Source organism: Anopheles gambiae, chromosome 3 (assembly GCF_943734735.2).
Source record: "Anopheles gambiae chromosome 3, idAnoGambNW_F1_1, whole genome shotgun sequence".
Classification (NCBI taxonomy): Eukaryota; Metazoa; Arthropoda; class Insecta; order Diptera; family Culicidae; genus Anopheles; species Anopheles gambiae.
Genome location: NC_064602.1, coordinates 84,615,370 through 84,630,584, shown reverse-complemented (window position 1 = coordinate 84,630,584; position 15,215 = coordinate 84,615,370). Strand labels below are relative to the sequence as shown.

At 47.9% G+C, this 15,215-nt stretch overlaps 1 protein-coding gene across 1 annotated transcript; it reads right to left on the bottom strand.

Annotated features, from left to right (window-relative positions):
• Positions 1-569: 569 nt before the first annotated feature.
• On the bottom strand, positions 570-5,540 carry LOC1271211 (uncharacterized). The gene is made up of 6 exons (XM_309961.5): positions 5,400-5,540; positions 2,617-5,334; positions 2,332-2,558; positions 2,018-2,263; positions 1,062-1,939; positions 570-985 (listed from the first exon to the last, which is right to left on the bottom strand). The coding sequence occupies exons 1-6, from the start codon at positions 5,413-5,415 to the stop codon at positions 682-684; spliced, it is 4,389 nt and encodes a 1,462-aa protein (XP_309961.4). The 5' UTR covers positions 5,416-5,540; the 3' UTR covers positions 570-681.
• Positions 5,541-15,215: the final 9,675 nt, after the last annotated feature.

Below are 15,215 nucleotides of genomic sequence, written 5' to 3'. Positions count from 1 at the left end.
ACTGAACCAATACCGGTCCTGGAACTGATACTGAACCCATACCGGTCCTGGAACCTATCATGAACCCGTATCGGTCATGGAACTGATACTGAACCCATACCGGTACTGGTACTGATACTGAACCCATACCGGTACTGGAACTGATACTGAACCCATACCTGTCCTGGTACCTATTATGAACCATTACTGGTACAGGAACTGATACTGAACCTATATCGGTCCTGAAACCTATCATGAACCTATGCCGGTACTGAAACTGATACTGATCCTATACCTGTACTGGAACCTTTCATGAACCCATACCGATCCAGAAATAGCTTGTGATTCAATTTATTTCCTAGAATAGTACCTGGAACTTTTCCGGATTCGGATTCGGAACGATATTTTAATACATGGTCGGAACAGTTCCAGTCCCAGTCGACAAACCATACCCGGTATTACATGTGGATTAGTGTAGGATTAGTATAGGAATAAGCGTAAGAAATAGCGTAGGAATTTAGCATAGAAAATGGTAGAATTTGTATTGTGATAGTATTTTCTCAAAAAAAAAAATCAAACAATACTTCCACTTTCTTTTCACTATCCATAACCAGGAAAGGGATAGGAAACATTTTTCTTTTTCTATTAACATTACTACTTACATTGCTAAACATAAATGCTTACGGCTGCGCTTCCTTTGCTTCAATGCGACTTACCTCTCACCTTGTGGCTGTTGAAGCGCTCGGTGCGCCGTTCGTACCGCTTCGTAATGTCGGTAAACAGCAGGCGGCTGCTTTCGTCCAGCGTGCGCAACAGGTAGGACGGTGCGTGCGAATCGTAGATCGCGATCAGGCTGAAGCACACGCTGTGCACGTTGCTGGCGATCCGGTTGTGCTCGGTGGTGGCCCGCTTGCACTGCACGATCGTGTGCAGTATCTGGCCGAGCACGTACGGCGCCAGTAGGTACAGCTGCTTCTGGAGCTTCTTGCACGCAATGTTAACGATCCTGTTACGCGACGAGAGAGACATTCATTTACATTAGGCAACGTATAAAGGAAAACAAAATTAGTTAAGGGCAGTACCTCTGCAACGGTAAGAGTAGATCCGATATGGTCAGTATCTCGAAGCTGGTCAAGCTCTTGCCGAGCGCCGCGTCCCCTTTGTAGCAGATCAGCGCACCGAGCAGCGCTTCGTACACGTGCATGTAGCTGGGCAGCCGGCTCGCCACGTACATGGACCGGGCCTGCAGCAGCCCGTACATCACCTGGCCCATCGCACGGTGCAGCTTGAAGAAGGCGGCTTGCTCGTCGTCCGTCTGTATCGACGTCCGCTTGCGAATGCTGATCGCACTCAGAAACTGCAGCACATAGTCTAGCAGGGCGGGAAAGAGGGCCAGCTTCCTGTTGCCGATGATCGTCCCGAAGCACTCCAGCACCGTGTCCAGCAGCTCGGCATCACGCAGATGGTGGCTCGGCACGCACACCCCCATCAGGTCGCGCGCGACGACCGCCGCGAACGAGCGCACGAACACTTTGCACGTTTCCTTCGATACCGTGCTCGGCAGCCCCTTCTTCGAGAGGATGCTAAACACGGCCAGGGTGGTTTTTAGTGGTTGGGCCGTCGAGCCCGGCTGCTCGTGGCTGGCGGTGAACTCGATCCGGTTCAGCAGGTTCAGCTTCTCCGCGTACTGCTCCTCCGTAAAGTGAGCGACCAGGGCGGTAATGATCGTTTCGATGCGCTTCAGCTGTTCGTCCGATTTGCTGACGGAAGGGTTTTCCTCGTTCCTCGCCGTATCTAGAGGCTGCTCCTTCGCTGCCGTCCTTTCCTGCATCAGCGTGAGAAACGTTTGCCAGCACTTTTCCTCGATGGCGCTGACCGTCGCGGGTTCGAGCTGCAGGTAGTCCTTGTGGATGAGGGCACGCGTCAGCAGCATGTCGGCGTTGTGCGTAAACACTTTCATCTGGAAGAGTTGATTTGTTTTGTCAGCATTAAACGTGAACGATGGATTTTGTAGCCTTTCCCAAGGAAGTATTCTTACCGACTGTTTGATGTAACCGAGCACGTGGTCACGCAGCGCATCGTCCATCTCAACCTGACGCTCCGCTTTGTGGCGAATGGTCGTAAGGCAGGCCTTAACGGCGAGATTGAACCCTTCCGCATCTTTTTTGCGCTGCTTGCGCCCATCCTGCTGCAGCAAATACTTGTCAATCGCGCGTACCATATCGTCCAGGAACGCGATACGCTCCTCTACTGCCACTGGGGATTTGCGGCTGCGGGGTAAATTCTACCAAAAAAAAAGGAACAGTGCTGCAATATACTTTTAAAACTTTGTTTGCTTTTTAAAATACATACCCTTTGCTCGAAATTGTGGATCAACAGCAGCAGCTCAAAGTGTTTGTTGCTAGCGGGCGAAAAGTTGGCCAAAATCGATTTCAGCTCCCCGAACGTTTGCTCCGTCAGATGTTCGACCAGCTGTTGCAGCAGAATGATCACAACGGGCGACACTCCGAACAGCTGGAACAGCGTTTCTACTGACACCAACGCTGACATGCTTGTCGCCGTTCCGAGCAGCATAAATCCTGTAATTATTTACCAATTATTAATCTCATTAATTGAACAAATGGCTTCACAACTCACTTATAAGCTGGCCTTTAAACCGTTCCGCCATCTGCTGCGCGTTGGAAGCATTCATCAAATGGGCCAGCAGCAGCAGATGAGCAGCAACGAGCAACGATTTCTTGCCCTGCTCGTACGAATCGATGCGTATCTCGTCCAACACGTCCAGCAGATGCCCCAAACCGTCCACGATCGGTTCGGGCAAGGTGATTGTTTCGACGTTGCGTTTACTTGCGCACCGTTCCAGTCGCTTCCTCAGCTGCGGTACAATAGCTCCTTCCTCCTGTTCGAGCAGCGTTTCAAACGAAAGTTCATTCAACGTCGCCGCACTACCCCCAACGGTCGCGAGCAAATCGGCCATCTTTCCATAAGCTCCCAGCAGGAACACCTCGAGCAGATCGTGATCGGACGCAACCTCCGCCAGGATGTGGTGAACGTCCTCCAGCGGACAGTAGGAGCGATCGAGCAGCAGGGAAGCGACGTGCCGTCGCTGCTCCCTATCCATCAGCCCCAGAAACCAAACGTTCGTCGAACGATCGAGTAAAAGCGGGCGAAAACGTTCGCCTGTCTTATCGTTTAAAATTCGTCCAACCATACGATGCCTTTCCACGTGGCTCTCCTGCTCACGCTCCTCTTGTTCCTGCTTGAAGTACGGCAATCTCAGCTTCTGCAGCAACACTCGATTGAGCAAGGGAATGTCTTTCGCCGGGACGTGCTGCTCGATCATGCGCCACTCCGGCTCGCCCAAATACCCATACAGCTGCTCGTAGTTGCTTTCCTCGATCGAGTCGGGCCGATAGTAAAACACCATCATCCGGTAGTTGCCGTAGTAGTACACCACGTTCAAAAACGCACCGTACAGCTGTTTGTCGAGCTTTTTCCCTTCCGGCAGCAGTTTGCGCCCGATTGTGCCCAGCAGCTGGTCGAACTCCTGCATGCTGCTGACGAGCCGCGGCCAGAACAGGTTCGAATGTTCGATCAGCGTGTTGCCGGAGAAGAAGTAGCACATCCAGCACAGCGCTAGCTCGATCTGGAACAGCGTACCCTCCGACGGCTCCTCCGCCAGCTCGAGCAATTCGGTCAGCAGGATCATAAACTTTTTCCAGTACGAAAGGCTGCGCTTCGTTAGCAGCTGCTTGGTGTACTCCTTCATCGTTTCCCCTAGCCGGCCGTCAGCGTCGGGCCAAGCGAAGGTAAGCTCGGGCCAACAGTTATGCTGCACCTGAGCACGCTGCTGTACCGCGCGACGCTTGGCTTCGGTGCTGTTTCCCTGTTCGGAGAACAATACCTGCCAGTACACGGTATCGCTTGGGTCCGACACTACCCCATTGGGCTGGACAGCAGATCCATTCGATAGTTTCACCTTCTTCGCAGGCGTTTTAGGTGAAACGTGTTCATTTTTCCGCTTTCCCGTACCGCTTCCCTTGCGCAGTTCGCGCAACACTTCCTCCAGCTCGTTCTCCTCCAGATAGTCGCTCAGCTTCATGAACAGCTCGTCGCACAGGTTTTCGCTTTTGTTCAGCTTCATAAACATCCTCACGGTCGACATCAGCATCGTCTGGTACGAACGCAGCGTTTCCGGCCCTTTGCGCATAAACATTACCCGCAGTATAATGTCCACGATGCTGTGCTCCAGCACGAGCGGATTGTACTCGTTGATCGTGCAGATCAGCTCGAAAAAGTCCCGCATTGCCGTCTCGGAGGTGGCACACAGCAGCTCCAGCTGGCGCTTCAGCTGCTCCGTCAGTATGTCGGTAAAGTTAAAGTCCACCATCAGCTGCTGGTCGACCATGATGAAGTACTTGCGCAGCAGCCGAAATACGCACTTGGTCAGCGCGTACACCTGCCGGCTGTCGGCCAGTATCGAGCGCTTCGACTCTACGAACACATTCTGCAGGAAGTACTTCAAAAACAGCAGCACCTCCAGCTTCAGGTCCCGGTACGCACGGATAAAGCCCTCCATCAGCAGCGCAATTACGTGCAGCGGGATTTTCTGCACATCGAAGCTGCCCATAAACAGGCTCGACTGCTGCTGCGCCGAGCCCGGCTCGATGCGGTTGTACTTGCTGACGCTGTCGTGCGTAAAGTAGTGCTGCTCAAACAGGGCCAGCAACTCCTCGCGCCGCATAACACCACGCTCTTCCAGCAGCAGCACCACCTCGGCCAGCGGCGTCAGAAACGTATCGAATGCGCTGTTCCAGCTGCTGCTGCCGGCGGCCGATTTGGCGTAGATTTTAATGTCGGCAAAGATGCGATCCACTATTTTCTCCTCCACCTCCTTGCCGATCGATCCCGCCCGCATCAGGCAGGTTTTGTAGTACTCGAAGGCAAGGCACAGCACCGAACCGTACGCTTGGTAGTCGAACTTGTAGAAGTTTTTGTACTTCGCATCGAACGCTACGATGAGGAAGGTTTCGAGCAGCTGCTCCCTTCGCTCGGTTGCCTGCTCGTGCAGGGATTTTAGGCACTGCTTCAGGCGTCTCGCGATCGTCGCGGGAAGTGCATTGGCCGGGCACGGGAGCAACAGGAAGCTGTTGACGGTTTGCCAGCACGCGTCAAACTCGGCCCGATCCAGCCGTTTGATCGTGCTGAAGTAGCTGACCACATTGTCCAGGAAGAAGTTAAACACAATGTCGTACTTGGACATGTAGTAGAAGCTGGGCGATTTCCATAGCTTCATGCCGTACGTGAGGTTGCCGAGGAAGTCCCGCTTGGGGTCGGCCAAGTGTTCGAGTATTTCTGTAAGCGAGCGATACGTGATGAGTCGAATATGAGGGAAGAAATACTAACCGAGCACAACTTACTTGCTTTTAAATCCATTGCAATAAGTTTTATTAACTAAATTTAAACAAAAATAGGGAAATTGCAGCTCGCGGCCCGATTACCACGTGCGAGCAGAATGTTGTTTGGAGCGGCGAGCGGGTTTGTTTTGCTGTCAAACGGCACGGCATGCGCGTTTGACAGCTGCTTCGTTAAAAGTAGGGGCGGTTTGAACGAAGCGTTCAAAAACGTGTTGAATACAGTGCCGAACACACAAAAGGTGGTTTGTTGATATTTGTGATTTTTTTTGTTGTAATTTTTTTTTTAAGTGGAAAATAATTTTAACTTAAAATTTTAATGCTTGTACTGAAACCATCACAAAAAATTAATGGTAAAATATAATATTCAAAATTCAAAACAAATTGCCTACATTCAGGCGTTAAGCAGAATCAAGACCGGAGTCTATTGATGTATGGGGCTTAGTCTTTGTCTGAGAGCTTCTACACACACCGGCGTGAGAAACCGATTGTCAATTCTCTCACAGCCATCTCTCACCTGCTTTCTCGGTGTATGTAGAAACGCTCTGAGATTTATTATGTGAAATTGCTAGAAGTATGTTGTGCATTGGGTGTTTTAGGTACATTTATTCAACACTATACTAAATAGAGCACAAAAAATATGAACAAGCACAGATACACTAAAACAACGTAGTCGTGCGGCCAGCCGTAGCGTGGGAGTCCTGCTCGATAGGTTGCTGGTTACACACTCTCGTACGCCCCGGGCACGACAAACGCTAAGCGGCCCACGTTAGCCATCCGATCCTGATGCCTAAGCTTCTGTTGAACTAAGCTGTATTTTAGCTGTATTATTCCCAAGATAAGCATAATGTTAAGTCATACAGCACTCTTTCGGATTGTACGATTACCAAATAATATGTATAGTACTTCTACATAATGCCCTGAAACTGGGTTCAACTAGTCCAATGAAGAAACGTTCAAGTAAGAAATAACGATTTAAGTCTACTGTATGTCTTATTCTTCTATTTGACGTAACGTCCTAGGCGGACATGTCCGGTTTACAAAGGCTTTCGAGACTCAAATCATTAATAACGCAGCCGGATAGTGAAACCTTGCTACGGAAGGACGGTCCATTCTAGGCTTGAGCCCATGACGGGCATGTTATTAAGTCGTTCGACTTGACGACTGTGCCACGAGTCCGGTGAAGGCCATTTAAGTAATTAACGGTTGAACTCTGAACTCCAATTTGAGCAATAAGTGAGAATAGCTTTAAAAATGATCAAATGTCGGGGAGATCGTCTTCTATGCATGGAGCAAACGAATTCTATCTGTCATTATTAAATGCAATAACATTTGTTTTAATGAAAAGTACTTAGCTTTCAAAAATTATACTCCCAAATTTCGAAAGGTACCAAGATACTTTCTACAGTCCAAATGCTATCTCCCTTTGAAAGCACAAAATTAAACCATTGTCATCAACTGCTCAAAGTCCTCCAAACAGTAGCACATGTGCTTATCAGCGCCTTGGATACGGCACCCGTCATTACGCGGGCAAGATTCGGAACACCCTTCTTAAGCTCGTTTTGCAAATGATTGGCATTTACAAAGCGGCGCCCAGCATACCACACTCGCACACATCGTACAAAGTCGGCAGGCATTTACATTAATTCTATTTCAAACATTCCGGCTCTATCCCCGCCACACACTACTGGCTGCTGGCTGGAAGCTTTCGCACGTGCTTTACGCACTTTCTTACGCACCACGCACCTCCATACACATACCAGCCACATTAACATCAAACAAACGCGCGAAACAAGCCGTCTACTCGCCTGTCTTCTTTCGGGTTCTAATTCCGAGCGAGTAAACGAAGTTCCACACATACGCCGAGGTGAACGCGTGGGCCAAACATACCGGCAGCGGAGCGGTTTAATGCCGCTTTGTGCCGCCATTATACGGCATGCAATCGATTTGTGCTTCCAGCGGGGTTTATATTTTTTCACCGACCTTTTTGTTCATACCTCAAAACAGTCGGCCTTAAATCCTTCCGAAGCGAGGGACGTAGGTTTTTGAAAAGAAACACTTAATCAATGCAAACCATGCCTCGCCTCGGGCGGATGGGAAATGTTGGAAGATGTTTTCGATGGGATTATCTTTTTCCCCCCGTTTTTCAGACCATTCGCTGTGTGTGTGCACGCGCGCGTTTTTGGTGCCTAGAGTCCCTCCGTTTGGATGGGAATTCTAGGGGGCTTCGCGAGAAAGCCCAGGTTTCGGGTGCCGGGCATAGATAGCAAACATGCGAAACCCATCAGCAGCGTAGGCTTCGGGAGGTCTCGGGGACCTGAAAAAACAGTAACAGAAAATTTGATTATGCTAAAAAATGGTAAAGAACGTTAGAGACCGCTCTAGTTGTCTAGAAAAGCCCGGTAGCGAAGGAAAAAACACACACAGGAACATTGAAGAAGCGTAACTGGGAGTCCCGCATGCGAATAGAGCACGAGGTTCTTGAGGGATTCTAATCTTTTCCCAACTGCACATCGAACCACTCGAAGCGGTAAAATAAACAACACTTCACTCGGTCCCGTCATCGTCATCCGAGCCGTACACCGGTGTGGTACCATTCATTTGTGCGTGTACGCTCTTTTTTTCTTCTCCGATCGCTTCTTCCAGCTCACTTGAGCCTCACCGCATCCAATTCTGGACCATTTGCTCGGGAAGAACTTTCCACACTTTGGACGTTGCGCGACGTGTCCCTGCTGTCATCGCGCTAGGCCAGGTCCACGTTCGCTCGCTGAGAAGTGCACATACACATACGATAAGGTTCGTTTTTTTTTCTTTGCTTCACTTCCTCAATTTCGCCCCTGGGTTGGTTAAAAAGGACCTCGGCGACGGTTTCAGGTTTTCCATCCACTGCAAACAAACAACATCTGGTTACGTACGGAGATGCCTGACGGAGGCATGGCGCGGGTCCCCGACCTAACTTACCCAAGGTCCGGGAAAAACTCGTCACACTGTGGGGAGAACCACGGCTTGAGAATGCGAAAGGACAGACCTTCCACCAAGAGCCATCATTCAACGCTTGTGCTTTGCTGCCAACCCTCTATGTGTTACCATAGCAACCAGCATCAAAACCCCGAGTCTTTTCACACAGGTTGCTCCGTTCCATAGCACGTCTTACACATCTTAATTAATCCCACAGGGCGCATTACGCACCGAAAATGTAAGCATGCTCCTGCGGCACCAGTGCGCAAATGGGGGTAAGAAACTAAACAAATAAGGATGCTGAAAGCGACTTTTTTTCCTCTCCACTTGCCAGGTTCTTGGTTCCTTTTCCGGGGTTTCTTTAAATTCTCATACACCACTGCTCTTGGCCCGCGAGCGATAGCGGTCTTCCGGCACTCGTCAAGTATGTCATCAGTTAGTGACATTAAGAGGGAGTGCGGTCTAGGCTCTAGAGTAACGGGCACAGATCCAAACATTTCCGTACCACTGCGGTCCTGGTGAGATGAGATGCTTTTGGGGTGTACGTTGTAAGTAAGCGAAATAAGATCTGCCCACAACATTCAGGCTCCTTCGCAACTGGTGTGTTTGTGTGTGGGAAAAGTTGGACTTTTTTTTTGCTTCGTCCAAGTCCCTGAAGTGGGGGTCCATACCGAGGCCCCTTCTGCGTGAGAAACGAGGTCACCTAAGGCCCTTTTTCGGGGTGCACCGAGATTCCTACTAATGAACATGATTACAGCAGTTAATGAGCCATTGCGGCTGTACGGGATGGTCTCACAGATGGCCTAGCAAAGGCACGTCCCTTCCTCTCTCTCTCTCTCTCTCTCTCCCTCAGTCTGTCTTTCGCAGCGTGTACTAGAAGCAGCTCCCATATACACTCTTGAGAGCACGCTTTATTAAGCTTTAGTTGTCGCTTCAAGAGCGATGACGAAGTTGCATTCGAGTGGAAAAACATCTGCAGCTGCGCTGGTTCCCCGGGCCCAACGAAGGCCGTGCTTCCTTGGATCTCGTATGGAACTAATTAAGCGCAAACTTTCATTCGTACCGACCGACGGCGGAAGTGTTTGATAAAACCACCGAGTGGTGGTACACACATTGCCGATGCGTTTCACTCTCCCACCCCATTTGCCTACATGTCCCGGAAAGGCGGAATGGGAAGCACTTGACAGTAGTTGACCTCGGGAGCATGCCGGCTCCACCACTTGAGTCAGCTCTGCTGACTGCTTTACACAACACAATTTTCTCATTACGATCATCGTAGGGAAAGGTACGGGGAATGGAGCCCATCGTCCTTCCACTTGCCCACTAAGAACCGGGAAAATGCGTCCTGGTGCTCCTACTATTTATCATAGGTTTACTGCACAATGTTGTCACAATGTCCGGACGACTCCGAGAGATAGGGATCGTTACCGTCGGAGCAGTTCGAAGCAGTGCTGAAGATGATGAATGGTTTGGCGATTGGAATTGTATATTAATGAGGGGTGTGCACAGGGGCTGCCACTTCACAAAAGCACGGCTAGAATTAATAGAATCACAGCCAATGAAGTGAAACTGGCCTATCGGTGCCAAACGACCGTACCGTACCGTAGCTCTTTGCCGCAGCAAGATGAAAGCTAAGGTCATCAATATCCATTTGGTAGTGAACGCACAACGATCGGATGGTGCCACCACATACACCACACGATGCACTCGAGTAAAAACTTTGAAACCAGAAAACTGGAGGGCGAACCACTGAAGCCCACCGAACGTTCCCGCTCACGTCAGCAGCGTTTCGCCCCGCGTAACTATGATTCATTAACCATTGACAGCGGCAGCATCAAATTGGACATCAATTTACTAGGACGTGGTGCGGTGCCGTGACCGGGATACACACGTGCTGTTGGACAGTTACTAAGAATCTCGTCACATTTTCATTACGGAGCCGGTGTAGGGAGATGCTGCACAGAGTAAGCTGGAACGGAAGCTGTGCTTTGATCGTGTTAAGATGTGTTCTTCTTGGTAAATACAACTGTCTTACCTACTTCACAGGTGTGTTAGTCTGTGTGTTTCCCCAACCTTGCACATCCTTTTGCGGTGTAAAAACCTTTGCCAAACGACCAGGACAACAAGGGCGTAAAAGGTATAAAATGTGAATTATTTTATGAGAGACACTCGGGGGACTTCAGTTTCTTGGAACTACTCTTGTCAGTGTGGCCTTTCCATGAAGTGAGCCTACGTTACAAGATGTTTTCCAAAGAATATGGTCTCCGGTCGCTCAATGGAAGGAAGGCGTGTAGCATCCTTGGATTGGAAGAGCTTTTGTGGTCGGCAAGAAAGCTCTGCTTGTAGCCGTTGTCTGTGACACACCCTGGCTTTGGTGCCGGATGACGGTAAGGAACGCGTGTTAATGATTTCGAGTGCTCGGTTATGCCTTAATCACACTGTTTAAACATTCCGGGCAGTCATTCTTCAGATGGCAAAGATTTTAATGGCCTTTGGAAAAGGGTATACTTTAAAGTTTTGCCAGAGCAGGGCACAACTAAGTGAAAGCGCTTCAAGTGTCAAGTTCAAGTGTGGCTGGGAAGCCAGCTTGAAAACCCCATTAACTTTATGAACCATGACATCGGGGGAAGTGTTTTGCTCCATCGCTCGTGGCCGGGGAGCAACCAAAAAAAAAAAATGGTCCAAAATTACCTTTTACCTTCCACTCTGCTCTCTCCATCCTGCAGCGATCTTCGAAAATGGAGCACCAATATAAACCAATGTTGCCAAGGCTTTTGCCACCGTGTTAGACCCTTCATTAGACACTGTTTGCGTTACAGAGCGCCCTGTGTGTTCCACTCTAACCTTCTCCAATTTCCGAAACATCTTCCCCTCCTTATCGTGGTGAACGACGTTTTAGACGTTACCGTACGTTCCGGGGTGCCATCGTGTTCCTGTCAATTGTTTTCCGTTGCTTTTTTCCTTCTATGTTTTCCAGCAAAAGTTGGTGTCGTTCAATGTAATAATGGTGGTAGCTCTGTCTATCAACAACCGGGTAGGAACTGCTCCCTAAACCAGGTTGTCACCAGGATCTGAAACATATGTAACGTTTGAGAAAACCCACCTGAAGGATGAAGAATGGGGGAGATTTTGTTTTTCCTTTTTTCTGCCCCAGGGCGTAACCGAAAAACTCGCAACAAATTCCAATCATTCAATTCTTCTCCAAACAGCTACCCGCAAGCCTGTAGCGGCATGTTCAACAGTTCAACTTTTGTTTTGATAATTACAATTTCCTTTACGACCTTCCGTTTTTATTTCGCATTGAACTTTTTCCACTGATTGATAGGCGGACCGGGGAAAGGAAAGTGGAAATGTCAGCAAACCCCCGCCAGTAAGCAGAGCAGAGCGTAACCAATGTCGGATTTCGGATTTTAATTTGTTCCGGGTGCCGGCCGCATTCAAATATTGGGCCACAAGGAAAATTGGAAACATATTTTAAGGCTGGCAGCGCGGGAAGCGAAACGTTGTAATACAACTACCCCGCGCGGGATGGGACCGGGACCCAGGGATAGGCCACAAAACGAAACGACAAAAAAATGGGGAAGGGAAATGTAATGAAAAGTGCGTTTTCGACGCGCGAGATGCGAGGAGAAATGTCACCAGAGGAAAAACCCCCGACCACAAAACGGGAAAGCGTGTGTGAGAGGGAAAACAACAACTTGTCAAGTGATTTATGCCTTTCGCTTCTGCTCGTCTGCTTTCTTCCAATGGCCTTTCGAGGTGGTGGCTGTTGGTGGAAGAATTACATAAATTTAACCATCATTACCAGGGAGTTTGTCTGTCCTCCTTCTTGGAACCTCGCACCACCAGCCGTCAGGGGGGGAAAGAAAGGAAGATCATTCATTCCGTATTGCTTTTCTCCGGCAGTTGACAGCTAGTGGACACAATATTTATGCCAAAAAACAGTGCAGGAGATACATGTTTGGTGGTGGAAATTTGACATTAACGGTTGTCGGTTGTCTTTTTTGTTGTGTTATGCGCGGCTATCCGATACCGATACCGAATGCACACATATATGAAAACGGCATCAAACACCACGGCTGCCACAGCAGCCACCAACCAATAGTCCGGGGCCCAATATCTAGGGGTGTAATAAATTTCCAGTAATGACTTTTCACAATGGCACAGTTTCACAGCGGAATGTCAGTGGAAATGATACAAAGAAAGGCAGAAAAAACACCAAACAACAACAACAGCCATGAATGATAACAATTTCTTCGCAGTGGTTAGCGAGCGAGCGAGCGTTTGAGGCAAGCTCGCAGCTTGTCATTAGCTTCCTTTTCAGCTGGATAAGCTGGATAACGAGTAGGGCCGAAGGGCCGATAATTAGGTACGGGAAATATGCTGCCACACTTTGCAGTTGTTTTCCTACGCCGCTTACTAAGCGCATGGTTTATGGTTTGTTGTTTTTTGAGCAACTCTATCTCTCCCTCTCTTTCTTTCTCTCGGTGGAGTGTGTGAAGCAGCAACCTTCAATGCACCAGACTTGTTCCGAAACCGATCCTACCTGCTCCTGCAGGCTAGGATTTGGCGAGTGATTTAGTGTGGTGGTGGTGGTGGTGGTGGTAGGGAAATTTTAATAGCCACGTGTTTGGGAGAAAAGCTACTATAAATTAAGCAGGAAGCGCTTGCACAGCTTTTCAGGTGGATTTTCCACACGGGAGTTCCGTTGGGTATGGATAATAATCCACGATAATGGTAATTGGCGGGAGCGGAATGTGTGTGTGTGTAGCTGAATTACGCGTTGACTGTTTGACGAAAAGTTAATTTCATTTGCCAAGTGTCACTCAAGATGCTTCTATTAAGAGGATGTTCAGCGAGCGAGCATAATATGTTGGGATATTATGTGAGTGGGCAGCTGTGGGACGTTTATTTACGTTAATTGGATTATTTAAATTGAATTAAAAGTCAGAAGGTTATTTTTCTTTTCGGTTGAGTTTGTAACGTCACAAATCATGATGCAAATGTAGAAGAATAATTAAACTAAAATTACGTCCAAAAATAAGGCCAGAAATTGTACAGAATCCAGATTGAAACGAGTTTTACAACATTTGAACATGACTTTATTCGAAGATTCTTTGGACTAATCTTTGAGGAAAACAATTATTGAAAAACGATGATGAAGAGGTCTCGTGACTCAGAATGAGAGGACGAAGTCGAGATGCTCAGAGATCCAATGCTTGCTTACATACTTATTTGCCACTCTGTCCTCATGGATAACCTAAAAGGACTTTAGGAGGTTCCATGTTTATAACAAAGCCAGCTCATCTGATCGCCGTAATGTCGTTCCATAACTTGTCCTAGTCGCGGCTTCTCAATTTTCCTTCCACATAGAACTCCTTTTGAGTATCTTCCGATCAACCACCACTAATTAAGTTTCACCAGATTTGACCTTGAGGCTCAGAGGCTTATGTGACTACTAGTACTATATAGGTACGACATAGTCCCAGCTTTGACAGCCTGGTAGCAACCTGCATCCTTGCGCGTTACTCAGCTGCTGACGGTGCTAACCTTTGACCCGAGATAGATGAAATCTTGAACGACTTCAGAAATGCGTTCACCTATCCGTACGTCAACCCTACTTAAAGATGTTATTTTTATTATTATGAAAGGTCCCCTGGTAGTGTCACAAACTCAGATACCACTCCAGATGTGGCACTGCAATCAACCGAAGAGCACAATTTATTTAGGGACACGTTATGCAAGACATAAATGAAAAGGATTTTTAATGATTTTTTTCTCTCTTTCTCCCTTCATATGATTTTAACCCCTTCAAATTAGGGAGATCACAAAACCGTACAATAAGATGTCTGTTTTTTATTCAGATGAACTGGGTAGAATGTCTTAATAAGTTCCCGTTATTCTCCATGTCTCATTATTGGTTACCCTTAGGTTAGGCCAAACAAGGTATAATTATTCATTTTTCTTCCGCAACTAGACGCTCATTATTTAATTTATAACAAGCGTCTGCACTGAGAAGAAGGTTATTTTTTGGTTAGAACGATATCGAACGACCCATCACAAAGAATCCTGCAGTACCATCGTTAAATAAATAAAAAGACAGTACCCCGATCAAGAGCGGTTTAAAACTTTCCAATAACTTCCATCCCCTTTCCATCCAGATTAATGTGCTCATCTTTCTCAAAGCCCTTAATCAATAGAATCCGTCGAAAATGAAATAATTTGAATCAATTAAAAGTAAACATCTCTCCCACCAGTTTCGATCAGTTCACGGGGAAGATCCGTGCCACAGTTTCGGAAATAGTTTTAATTGCCTTAATAGACGATTAATTCCAGCCAGGCAAGATTTAACGATCGACGGATTAGAATCGTTTTCTTCGCCTCCATCCCGTTTTATCCCATCTGTAAGGATGTCTGAACCGTACTTTTTTTTAACCGTCTTCATCCCAGTTACGGGAATTGTCTGTCGCGGCGAGAATTGACGAGTAACGCGCGAGGGCGAATGCTGCTGGTATGATCACGTTTCTGTAGAGACTCTGCGATTTGATTGGTTTTTCCGAGTTCCGAGCTGATGCACATCGTACAAACATCCTATTACTTCCGGAAGATGCGGGCTTTGAGCGACCTAAAGCTCCCCTTCCTGTCGATTTGTGCCATCGCTTCGTTTTTCAATAACGTTCCAATGGAACGTTGTTCAAGGAAGGAAGAGGATTTTTTTCTATTTGTTAAACTCCAACTCGATTCATAGGCAAACACTCTCGAAGCAATTCACTTCCGTGCGAAATGGTGGTGCATCTCTGCCGTGGAAATTGATTCGAAAAAATTAAATAAATCTCTCCCATCGAGCAATCCTTCCCGTTTCTT